General features: G+C 43.6%; 1 protein-coding gene and 1 non-coding gene across 22 annotated transcripts in view; both read left to right on the top strand.

Annotated features, from left to right (window-relative positions):
* The window catches only part of LOC100119820 (rap guanine nucleotide exchange factor 2), a 116,899-nt gene extending 112,513 nt beyond the window's left edge, over window positions 1-4,386 (top strand). For 13 of the 21 annotated variants that reach the window (XM_031927985.2, XM_031927984.2, XM_032597802.1 and 10 more), the window contains one exon: window positions 1,497-3,368. In XM_031927985.2, coding sequence (XP_031783845.1) covers window positions 1,497-1,528 — 32 coding nt within the window. In that variant the 3' untranslated portion in view covers window positions 1,529-3,368. Of the gene's footprint in view, window positions 1-1,496 lie in introns of all 21 variants that reach the window. The other 8 variants (XM_032597806.1, XM_031927990.2, XM_016983692.3 and 5 more) reach the window with 3 other exon arrangements.
* A 7,204-nt stretch (window positions 4,387-11,590) lies between these two features.
* Mir263b (microRNA mir-263b) lies at window positions 11,591-11,671 on the top strand. The gene has a single exon (NR_039047.1). It is a non-coding gene; the product is annotated as a microRNA mir-263b (primary transcript).
* Window positions 11,672-13,107: the final 1,436 nt, after the last annotated feature.

The following is a 13,107-nucleotide window of genomic DNA, read 5'->3' as shown; positions in this document are numbered from 1 at the left end:
ACTGTTTATTAATTTTAAACAAGTTATAACAATGAAAGTAAATAATCTTCGATACAAGATGTTTCACCAAAGCATTAAACTCAAATTTTTTCTTGTGTTAACACCATTAACTCACCATTAATCACATCACACGAAATTCACACAGCGATCGAAAGGTTTAAAGTTAAAGTTCTATACGTATTCAGTATTTTTTAATCAACACAACAGAACAATCGTCATCACGAAATTCTAAATATAAAACGTTTATGTGAGATGAAAATCTGCTTGGACTATCGCATTTGCCATGCGCTGATGTTATCTGTCTATTGCAAGTATAATGAAAGAGTCGATGTTCAAAGGAAATCGAAAGTACCAAGAATATAAATCGTGAATATTCTGTCAATTGATATGCAGTGAATGCACACACACACACACACACATATATATATATATATATATATATATATATATATATATATATATATATATTTATAGCGCTGTACCTTACGTGTTGTGTGACTTATATTTATGATACTTGATATATGAGAAAGAACCAGGAAAGTTATAGCGAGGTGATTATCTATTAGGCCTTATGGAAAGACTGCAACTATTATAAATATATTACCTTTACTATTTACTTTATGGTCGTATCTACTTTTCTATGTAGAACAAGAAAATAATTCATGAATATCGCATCCAAACCCCATTGCACCTGCTCGCTTGCTTATGTCCAGAATCATTGTCATGTTGCATTCATAATCGTAATTTATTTTCAGTTATTTTTTCATTTCAAATGACTCAACATACCTTTTATTTTTGCTATCATGCGACTGCTTATTGCAACGTTTTATTTCGCACGTTTTTTATTTTGCTTCAAAAGATACATCTATATTTTATTTTTCGATCATAGTCTACGATTTTCGGAAGCATACGTAAAAATTAGATTACAAAGATGTCCCGAAAATCGCACTAAATCCAGACTCTGCTTTATTTTATTTATAATATTATATTTATTATTCGAAATAAGCTTTTAAAATAGTTTCTTTTTACCGATTTTTAAGTATTGAATATTACCATAATTGCTCACGGATAGAAAAAAGATTAAGTCACTTAAAACGAGCATGTTAGATACTAAATTAGGTTTCCAACATTTTTGATATTCAATCTGATTTTTCGATATTTTAAATATTCACCGAAGAAAATCTAGTTTTTATAGCACCGTTGAAATTAGATTCTTGTACTTATTTTGCAAACAGTTGATATTCGCGAAATAGAAACGTAATTCTTTCAGGCGCAGTTTTCACCATAATCTTACTAAAATATTAACAGTGTTTCTACTAAAACTGAGGTGTATCCAGGTGTCGGAACACAGTAAACGCGAAATTCACGTTTCGCACTCCCCGCCATGCAAATTTTAGTAGCTCCTTCAGAGCGTTGCGTCTACGAAGTTTTACGAAAATTACCTCTTTTAAAAAGAAAACTAGACTTCCCTAACTTGATATTTCTGCTGTTCACAGACGACGAGGACGCACAGGTGTCGGCCGTATAGGACATGCTTCCGGGCCGAGTCCCGGATCATCGGTCAGCCTCAATAACCAGCGGCGAGATTAAGCCGAGGCTGCACTCGTCGTTCGTGGTCCGCGGCCCACGAGGCGTGAGACCCACGCATCCTGGCCAAGGTGGCCCCAGAAGAAGCCACCAGGGACCTCTCTAAGAATGACCAAGACAGCAGTTCTCTGTGTAGGCGATATTATGCCACAGTAGGGTCCACTGTATTAGGCGTCAAACTGACGAGTGCTATTCCTCGGACAGAGTTGGAGTGCTTCCTAAAGTTACTGCGTGTTTTTGTATTTTTTTAAAAGACTTTTTATGATTGAGGCATTGTATTATATTGTATTGTAATTATTATTATTAATATTATTGTCATGGAATGATACTTATTCGAGTGAAAGTATATTCGAGTCAGGGGTTGATCTTGTAATCAGAAGCTATTGCTTTGTTTTAATGCGAATCGGATCCGTTGAGTATTATGAGTATTTTAATTCGACTGTATGAATACTTAGGAGGAGCACTTCAACAATGTAGCTCGCGTGCGTTTTCGTTCTTTTTGCGAGATTGTTCGAATAAGGACGAAAAAGCCATTGGTGCGAACGAGGAGTTCACTAAGATTTGGGTTCAGTCTCAAAAGTTTAGCATGACGAGTGACTTTCATACGTCGCGAGCAAATTTTTCGACAATTAATCAGTTGAAATAGACAACAAAATTCAAAAGTAAAAGAGCATAAAAGACGGCGTTGAGAGTCGTAAGTCGTATTATTCTACCTACGAAGAATGTGTAATAAATCAAGTCCAAAGATGTTAAATATCATTTCAGTGTCGAGTTAAGGGGAAAGAGGCGGCATCCTGTATAATATAATTTTAGGCTAGCCCATTTCGCAAGATATCTGTAGTCTGTAAGTTGGTGTAAATAGCGTTAGACCGTATATTTTAGTCGTTGTTCGTGATAATAACCGAGTACCGAGAGACGAGGATCGCAATCTTTAACTTGGGAGGGCGCATACACACAATGATTAAACCGAATGATCAGTCGAAGCAATGGATCGAAGTAGCTGACTGGAGAGATTAATAATTCTTAACAAGAGAGAAAAAAATAAAAAATACGAAACCGAAACTCGCGTTATTTCACTCCCTTCAAAGTTCAAACTATTGTGTCGTCGATACAATTTATATATATATTATATATATATAAAGAAGAAAAGACCGATATCTATATATATATATATATACAAGCATCGATATAATTATATAAATAAATAAATATATATACATATATATTTCACGTATACGTGAAAACGCGTATCTATGTATATTTTTTTCATGCACGTTCGAAAAAGGAAGAATGCGAGGGACAGAGTGAACGTAAGGGGATTGACATGCATTGGAAACTTTTTACCAGAGCCTAAACAAAATAATAATGATAATATAACGGTTACTTTCTGCGCGAGGTTTGTGCGTACATGTGGATAGTGGAATTTTCTTTTTTCTGTCTTTTAGTGAGGTTTGAAGGATCCCTCAAAGGCTTGCAGTTATATAAATATAGTACATATAAACACATATGTGAAACCCGCGTATATTTATATCACATAGATATATCTATATCTTTCATTGTACATATCGTAAATGCGTTTTAAAATCTGGAAAAGTATTTCAAACTTGGAAATTCGAACTTCAGTGTGATTTTCGTTCTACTTAAACAAAAAATTAATTTGTTTATTTATGCTATGGTTATAGGCAAATAACGTTTGATAAAACTGAATGTTACGATGTATGAACTATATGTTTGAGCCAATTGCGTTATCATTTGAAAGCGAAAACTTTTGTGAGGCAAGAGTATATCTAAAGCAACGACAAATTGCTTAACTTCTATAGTTAATTTTAATAAAACTTTTGTTGCGGTCTGATATTAAAATACGTAACTCTATGTAATGGTACCTTTGATAAAATCACTAATTTAGACAAGAAATATGGCATAAATAAAACTAAAATCAACGCTGATGTAACGAAGCATGATACGATGCCTGATATTTTTCGTCGTCATTCCAAGCGCATTTTTATCGTTACTTTTTAAGTCTTGTCTCGAAGCCTTCTGTATGAAGATATATATGCATATACATATACATGTATGTATGTATGTATGTATGCATATATACGCATACACTTTGAATATCATTCGCCAAACGCTTTGCGGCGTTTGTTTTTCGAAAACAACTTTATACACACACACACACTCTCCTTTGCGAAGCAAGCGCACAAGTCGTTGCAAGTATTCACCGAAAATGTATTTTAACCTGCAAGAGAAAATTTAATTAATATTTCCATAACTTTCTATTTTCAATTCTTTTCTTTTTTTACTACAACGATAGAGAAAGATGGGCGAAAGAAAAACGAGCATGTGTTTGCGGAAGACTGCAAAACTATTGTTTATCTTAATTCGATCTTTCGTCATTAACACGTTCATTGCTCGTAGATCGAGCGGAGATCAAAGAGAGAAGATAGATTGAAACTTTCGGAAACGAGCTCTTTCTCTTTCTCTTTTTTTTATTCTGGTTATATGTAGATGAATTTTTAAGCATGCATTGTCGCAACGACGATATGATTTATATTCTTCCGTATACATATAAACATAGCGTTGACTTTTATTTATATTAAATACATTCGGAAGCGCATCTCCATTGTAATTTTCCTTCTCCTTTTTTAGGTAATTTATTGTTCATTGTAAAACGCGAGGAACCGATTTTTTTGGTAATGTGTAGTGGTTATATGCGTCGTGAGAATAGAAGATTCGGAGAGCAAAGAGAATAAATCTTTTGTATTTAATTTGTTTAATAAAATTCGAATGATAGTACAACTTGTGTGTGAATTTTCATATTGTTATTTATTTCTTTCCTCTCTTTGTTTTATTTCAGTTTGCAAATCAACGAACGAATAGCAAAGTTTACCTAATCTTAGTTTTCCAATGCGCCATAAAAGGAAACTTTATTGCCCTATCAAAGCGCTCCTCATACGTGCAGAAAAAATCATCTCTCTCCGTAGTGCAGCAGCGACTGTGCACCTGTTGCGCAAACCCCGAGCGCGTCTGTATAATAGCAAGGTTGCCTCCGCGCTGCGCCTCTCGCGGATTCGGTGAGCTCGTCACGATATTGCGCGAGTCGTGATGCGTTTTGAAAGGTCGATAATGCAGCGGCAGAGCTGCTCCTTATCGCGTGGAGATTACACGTTGCGCTCACTGCTTTTCTCTAAACTTGCTTGGAGGAAAAAAGGTATAGGTATAATACAGTGGAGCGAGACTCTGTAACGTGGCCGTGATGATCGTCTGGCGAAACGATCGAAGAGCGGTGATTGATTTTCCCTCGATGGAACGTCGGATCGGTAATCGGTTGGTCGCTTAATTTTAATGGGACTATCGGTTAACGATATTCCCGCATTTTAAAATTTACGAGTTTCGGCGCGTTGCCCAAGCGACGCTTTGCTATTGCGAAAAAAGGAAACAATAATAAGGATCTATACAGCGGAAGACAGTTCATTCAAAACAAAATCCAGCACAATCGTGCAATCTATAGCTTGCGGCAACTGTAAAGCGAAAACCGATTCCGCGAAATCGCGCTCGCAACGATTAAGCGATTCCCTATGCTTTTGTTCAATTATACGATGCGCCTATGTATATCCCACCTCTGCATCCTATACAATCGTCGTCGGCGCGGAAACGCGAACCGGTAACAGTAAACGCGGCGGTTTTAATAAGGCTAATTAAATCCGCGATACTCCACGTCATTCGTATTAAAATTTCAAATTCTCTTGCGGACAATTTGTCTCATAGGCGCATACAGGGTGTTCGGCGCGCACCTATATAAATCCATCAAACAATTAAGCTTCTAATTACGCGCGTGCGAGAGAGAGAGAGAGAGAGAGAGAGAGAGAGAGAGAGACCAATTAAGAAGTCAACACCGAGTCATTATACGCGTGTTTCACCCACTTCCTCTTGACGCGTGTCGCTCTTTCTCTGTTCTCCGTTGTCTGCAGCGCGGCTGTGTGTTTTACTGTTGCTCGATTACGCGCTTTTTCTTCCTGCTTCATATGCGCTCTATAACGCTGCTCCGTGTGTTTGCGCATCAGGACCAAAGTGATAAGCGCATTATATGCTACTCCTTTTCTCGCCTTATAGAAGCTGAGTCCCCGCGCACGGAGAGGTGCTCTCTCGTACATATAAAACCTTTTCCTGTCTCTCTCGATCCAGCAGCGACGTACACAGGTACAACACACACTATTCCACGCACCGGACGCTCTTTCACCGTGTGTTCTCGCGGCATCAGTTCTCCAGCTCCTCCGCGTGTGTGCGGTTTGGCTCGCTCTCTTCCCTCTCTCTTTCATGCCGGCGCGAACTACTGCAGCACACTGACTGCAGCACGCGAGCCTCGGCCAACAGCAGCAGCAGCCGACGACCAGTTGCTGCTCGACGCCCGCGAGCGCTGCGCGCTTTCGATTCTTCATCTATCCGTCTCTTCTTCGTCGTTGCCTCGTATATTGTCCTTTGTAATTATCGCCGTCACGCGCGAGTGTCTCGGCGAAGAAATTTTTAGCAGTGAGTTTTTTTTTTTTTTTTTTGAAAGTGCTGTGGGGGTATAATATTGTAATATACGTGTACAAGGGCGCACTTGTTGCGTTCGAACGCGTGCGCGTTCCCCATTGTGCCCCTCTCTATATCGGTGTATGCCTTCTGCCGTCCGTCCGCAGGAAGTCGACTCGGCAGTGTGCATAATACGCCTTTTTTCCCCGACCGGCCCTTCCTTTGTCCTCGCTATTTTCGGCGCAGTGTGAGCGCCTCTGCTCGTGAATTTCTTTTTTTTGTTTCGAGCGTCGCTTCTGCACTGTGCAGTGATAAAAACATTACTCGACGCGAACGGCGCCGGGAGATAAGGCGCGCGTTATTATTAACTCGCCGGTCATTAAAAACAGATCGAGGGAGAAGACACAATACTCGAGACTGCGCCGATTCGAGAAAAGAGTTGCAATCATACTCGCGGCGCAATCACGAGAGAGAGAGAGAGAGAGAATAAAGCCTCCGCCTCTCAAGATGGATTATGATCGCGAGGAGACGATAATTGGATTGGAGAAGGCACTGCTGCTGCTGCTCTTTCTGCATCGTCGTTTTGTCCTGGCTCTGGAGCGACGCTTTGCCGAGTGAGCCGCCGTTTGTTCTTCACTCGCTAGTGCAGTGTGCTGCTCCAGTGCGAGATTGACGAAGGAGAGGAGCTAGTGCAGTGTGTTATACACAGTGCGTTGTCGGAGAAGAGGACGATTTCGGAGAGATCGAGGTAGGCAGCGACTGTTTTTATATAAAGTATATGCTTGCATACGATATTACGATACGAGGTTCAGGCCCATTGCCTTTCCAGCGGTATAGCACTTGGGCTACATTTCACTAGGAAACGTTTCTTTTTTAACGAACCGGCCGATTCGTTTCAAATTGGCCGCGAGGAATTATACGGGCCCTAATTAGTGTCCGGTTATACGGGGACCTCGCTTTTTACCCCACTTAACGCTCTGTTAATTTTTCCTCTTCGATGCGACACTGTTCCGATAACGAAAATTGCTGTTTTCTATACGTCGACTCCATTGTCGCCACATTAGATTTCGAAAGACTGGCTCAACTACTCGAATTGAATTTTTTCCCCCAGAAACGTGAGCGTCGCTCGACAAAAAAGCGAGAAACAATTTCTTAAAAACGATTAATCAGCTCTCCTAATAGAGCCAAAGCCACTTGCGAAACTCGCTCGGCCGAGTAAACATAATCGAGCTGAGCGCGATGTTGCTTGAAAAAAATTTCTCTTCCTTATTTACCCGCGAGGAACTAATTACAATTACAAAACGCGTCGGCGTACCGGGCTAAACTACGAGCCCATAGCTGACTTGGCGCAAAAGCGCTCGATCTCTTATAATAACAATAACAGTTTTCGCTTTCGCGCGACCCAAAAGGCCGATGGAAAAAGTTGCGCGCAATTGCAATATTGCAGCCGGAAAAGAGGCTCTTTGTATCGAAGCGTTGCGCCGTAAGAAAATGGGGAAATCGTGGAATTTCATCAATATTATGATATCACAGCTCGATTAATAATCGAACGCGTATAAGTTGACGTGAGCGAGGCCGTACCACTATGTATAGTTTCAAAACTCGACTTTTGCATGACAAAAAAAAGAGTATAATTTGGAACGAATCGAGATTATCATTCAGTCTGCTTTTACTTTCGTTTCGTTAATAGCCCCCTCATCGTCGTTGCGCGCGCGTTCCCCCTCGATCTATTAACGCATGCGATATGTCATTTCGAAAACGAATACCCGCTGCGATTTCCGTCTTTCGCATTCCAGGAAAAAGCTCTACAACAAACACGTGTATAGGGATCAACAGCCTCTGAGGAAGCCGCTGAAAATCTGGTTAACTCGCGTAGTCTCTGCATCGACGCGGCCGATATTATAAGTGGAGCGAAAAAGTGGACCAGCGCGCGTCGCGAACCTTGACCGAAAACGAGAGTATACAAGCGCGGTGAGAGCCGATCGAAAGAGCAGCTGCGCTGGACCGGTGACCGTCTCTTCGCTGGGGGCTTTTTTTTCGGCCTTTCTATAGAGCTGTGTGCCACAGGTAGTCGCTGAAAGGCGGGATGCTGTCTTTGATGGATTTTTTTTCTTTGTTTTGGTACAACCGTCGCGGTTGCGTAAGAGCGTAGAATTTAAAAAGCCGATCGCTCTGGATGTGACGTAATTATTCTCGCCGAGGTGATGATGGGTTTTGAGAGCGGATTTACGAAATTTTTAAGAAACTCGGACGCGGTTCTGGATGTACTTTTCAATTTAGACCGTGAGTCGCTCTTCGGTCAGGCTGTCTCGAGAGAGAAAGTCACGTGTAAAGAGGTATACTTATACATACTGATCAGATCCGAGTGCGCAGAGGGCTTTGTAGCAGCAGATGTGCCAGTTAGGAAGCGCGACTCCGTGCGAAGCCGTATCATTGACGGTAATAGTATAGCGTATAGTCTCCTATCCGATGTGGAGAAAACGAGCTATTGTGGGTCTTTGCGAAACATCGATTTTTCATTCGATTAAATTGAATTCTAGTACAGAAGAAAAAAACTAGGCTCTCGCTCAGTGGGCCAGTTGTAATTTTCCTTATACATTATTTTAATGAAAACAACGAACGAGCTCGCGCGAGTTTCACCTGCTTGACTGCGATAAGCATCACGTCGCTTTGATCGTGTGTCAGGACAAAAACCTCGTCAACCAGTCGAGATTTATTTTAGGCTTTTCATAACGAGCTTTGCCAGTGCGTCGCACATGTATACTCGCTTTTAAGATAGCGCGCGTGAAGCATTACCGAAATGATGCTTTCGGTTTAAGTGCTTTTGTAAAATTATGGCTAACTGAACTGAAAAGTGAATTTCAAGCGTCGCCAAGATTCAAGAGTCTCTCGCGCGCGCAGAGCGAGAGTTTGAGAGAATAAAACTGTCGTCGCGCGCGGGGGAAAACGTTATCGCTCGCTTGTACATACTCTCGCAGTTTCAAGGACGCGAACTTTTCAAGTGACGCTTGAGAAAGTCGCTGAATTATTTATAAAATTTCGCGCCGTCATCTCGAAGGATCTCTCTCGTGTTCGGGTCAAAGGTCGAGAGGTGAGAGAGAGAGAGAGAGAGAGAGAGAGAGAGAGAGAGATTCCGTAATTTCAGTTTCCCTCGCTGCTCGTCGAGCGTATGCACGTACACGCGCGCGGCTCGCGTTTCTCCTCGTTTTCTAATTTGCCGCACGTCGACTCTCACGATTTCGATGAAACTGCGAATTTCGGTAAAAAACAAAAAAAAGAAACTTTCACCGGTCACCCTCGTACGCGCCCTCTGAGAAAGACAACCCTCGAAGGACAAAAAAAAAAACTCGAAAGTCATCCCAATTTCCGGAAGACAAAAGGGCGCGCGCTCTCCTCCATTCCCACCATCAATCAAGCAGCCAACGGATCGGTCGGCATTGCGACTGGAATAATTACGCCATGCCCTCCTGCTCCTTCACCCGAACCGCTACTGGACGGCCAAAGCGAGTGAGAGAAAAAGTCGTTAGAGCGAGGCTTTTAAAAAAGGTGCGCGCAGGCACGTGGAACGCCACCTGCAGGTGTGGCGCAGGTGGCAGCGATCGGTCGCTATCGGCAGGCTGCGCGCGCGCGCAGGAAGGGGCAGTTTTCAGGTGCTGCGGAGGGGCTCGTACCCTGCGCTATACGGCAAAGTCGATAAAGCCCGAGTAGCCGGTAGACGAGTCAGTCTGTTATCGTCGGTCGAACAGAGCTGCGCTGTAGAGTACTGCAGTCGGCTCTCGAGTCCAGAGTCGATTTATGGATTTGTGCGCTGCGCCCGAGCTGCGGCGAGTCGTTTCTTTGCCAGTACGACTAGTCGGTTGGCTCTCGTCGAGGAGGAGGAATAAGGTTTGTTGCTCGTCGCAGTTTCTCAAAATTTTACGTAAGACTTGTTTTTATACTGCTTATATCAGAGAGGTAATTTGATTGAATCGATATGCTGGGTAAAAATAACGCCTCCGTTCGTTCCGCCCACGCGCGTCTATAATAATAATTTTTCGCCGTACTCTTCGCTCGCTCGATATCAACTCGCGCCTCCTCTGTTCCTTCCTCTTTCTTTTTCGCTTTTTTTTCGCCTTCCGGTCTCTTGCACCAAGGCCGCGACCGATAACCGCGCGTCCGCCCAGTTCGTATAACGCAAAAGCACGAGCGAAAGAGAGATCGGTATCGCGTTGCTCTGCCGATTCCGCGTAATTACGAAAGTACGATCGAAAAGTACATAGCTATACCGAAGGAAAAATTCACGACACGAGTCGCGTCTAAATATAACGAGAGGGGAAAAAAAAAATATTCAACGTTCGCAGCAGCGGCGGCGACATGTGCCGGCCGGCACGCGAGCGAGATCCCGGGCGACGATAGGGAAGAGTATACACACGGGCGGCGGGAAAGCCAGGTGGAAATTGAAATGGCGCGAGGTGGGAAAAATGCGCGCGCGCGTGTGTACGTATACGTGTGTGGGGGAGGAGGGCTGCTGGCGACTGCGCGCCCCGAGAGCCGCGAGCCTATAGGGGTGGGGGTGGAAAAATAAGGGAGTCGGAGCCAGTCAGAGCCGACGTTAGTGGCTCAGTCGTGGCTCGCGCGCCGAAGTCGAAGTTGCCTGCTCTCTCTCTCTCTCTCTTCGGTAAGCTTTTTGCTCTCGTCGACTACGTGGACTTTTCGGGGAGGAGGTTTTCTTTTGCTATACTTATTCTGCTTGCTTCTATCTTTTTGAGTTCGGGGGAGTGTCGGGGGTCGATTTGTGATTCGGATTAATCGGGGATTTTTTAATGAATTTTTCGGGCTTCGTTTCGCGTTGACAATTTTCATACCTCGTATTTTTCAAGAAAACGTCGCTTCCTCCTATTGTTTCAGTCGTTCACAAGCGCCGATAAATTTTCGTTTGTAAAAGATTACGAGCGCAGAGATAAAAGCTCACGACTTTAATAATTCGGTGGATACAGCTAGTAAGTATAACAAGCTCGAAATTAACTGTATCATCGCACGATCGCCTTTATCTCGCACCGCAAAAATACACAATTGAGTGTTTTCGCAAAAAAATTTCCATTCTCTCTCGTACAAATCAAATTTATATCCTCGCACCCACTCCGGCCTGAGATCCAATCCCGTAATAGCCTAATTCACTTAGCAGAGCGCAGCCCACCTCGAAAACAGAGGAGTCGACTACCCCCGATACGGCAAAGGTCAGGAAAGGTCAAACGCGCAGCTGTCGCCGAAGAGAGCTGAGAAAGAAGGGAAACAAAGCTCTCGCGATAAAACAAAGCGAGACTCGGAAGTATATCGCGCGTCAGAAGAAAGAAGAGGCTCGAATCGATAGCCGCGGCGCTTACGTACGTATAAGTGTGTATCTATGTATGTATATACGGCAGAGGCTTTATATACTTCCTCTCGATGTATGACGAAGAAGAGGAGGAGGAGGAGGAGGAGTGATATCTGCCGCAGTGGAGTCGAGGTTCTGGCGGGTCTTGGCACTGGAAGAATTCACAGATGTGCGGTTGTGTGTAATCGTGGATCTTGCAATGCCATTACCCGCTGGGACTCTGTACAACGGGCTTTTTTCTTCCTCTACACACTGGACTATGAACTATGTATATTATTCGAGTGCTGCGCTACACGGAGTGACAAAAAAAGTGTGAAATTATCCATAATACATGTATTAAGTATACGAGATTTTTCGCGGCGAGCATTGAAATATTCATCGTGCGCGTATAACTTTAACGGGGCGGTATCACGTAGATACGCGTGCTGCATGAAAACCGCGCGAATGCGGCATATTTGTACAGGGGAACACACACTTTGAGAAACTTTCTCGGTAGAGCGGTAAACGAGAAAACTTTTGTAACGCGAGTATACTTAGCGCCACTTTTACGTGCACGCGAATTCGGAGCCTCTTCGTCGTCTGGCCCAATTTCGCGCGCATTGCGCAACTATCTCGAGGAGGCCACTGTACTCTGCTCTCTAATCCGCGATTTGTCAGCGTCCACCTCTTTGAGCTCCAGCCATTAATTGCCACCTAAAAAGCGAGTCCGAGAAGAATCGAGCGCAGCGCTGCAATCGGGCCCGAAAAGGCCCGAGAGAGAGAGCTAATCTCGCGCGTATAACGACTCTCTCTCTCTCTCTCTCGAAGGGGAGCTGAGCAGATGTGTATGTGTGTGTGTGTGTGTGTGTGCCCTTGTCGAGTCTCGCGCGTGGCCCTCACCCTTTTCTCTTCAATTCAAATTTCCGCGGAGGGCTTTCTATTTCGAGGCCGCCTGCGGGTATAATTAGCCGCAGCGCGCATCGATCACCCTTCACGTATAAACACCGTGTCTGCGGCCCACGCGAAGCTCGTAAGATCCGCGCGTCGATGTTGGACTCGACTTCCGGCTTTTAGGCCTCAATAACACGTAATGCGCGAATATCGCGAGTGTGATAAAGTGAAAGCAGCCGCTTATGTTGGCACAGGTGCCGCCAAGCGAGATGCTGCTGCTGTGTATGAGTGTGTGGGGGGGGGGGGGAGGTCGTAATATGCGGCCATTATTCTTATATTGCGGTGCTCGCGCGGAGCGGACTTTTGTCGATTCCGCGGATAAATATAACCAGCGCGCGATGGCTCGTCTCTGTGTTTGCGCCGATGGGAAAGCGCCTGAGCGAAAATGCGCGCCTATATTGGAATTATTGATAATGTTTATTTTCGTGGCGGCAGTACACACACGCTCTTGCTGCTGAATATATTCGATTATGTAATGTTGTGTTTTAATAAAGGATGAATAAATCTTGTTTTATCTCGTATGTGCGCTTTGTTGTGTGATTCGTTGCCCTTTCCTTCCTTATTCCCGAAATAAATTGTTTTTACGAAATTTCCATTTTCACATCCAGCAAAGTCCGAAAACAAAGTTCGATTTACATCTCGAGTGTTACACAAGGATGGTTCAACGAACTCTATACATCAAAATGTGAACCCAAGTCCGAAATGGACGAGGAAGCGCGTTA

The sequence above is a fragment of the Nasonia vitripennis genome, chromosome 3 (genome assembly GCF_009193385.2).
Source record: "Nasonia vitripennis strain AsymCx chromosome 3, Nvit_psr_1.1, whole genome shotgun sequence".
Lineage (NCBI taxonomy): Eukaryota > Metazoa > Arthropoda > Insecta > Hymenoptera > Pteromalidae > Nasonia > Nasonia vitripennis.
This window is presented reverse-complemented; position numbering and strand designations above follow the sequence as displayed.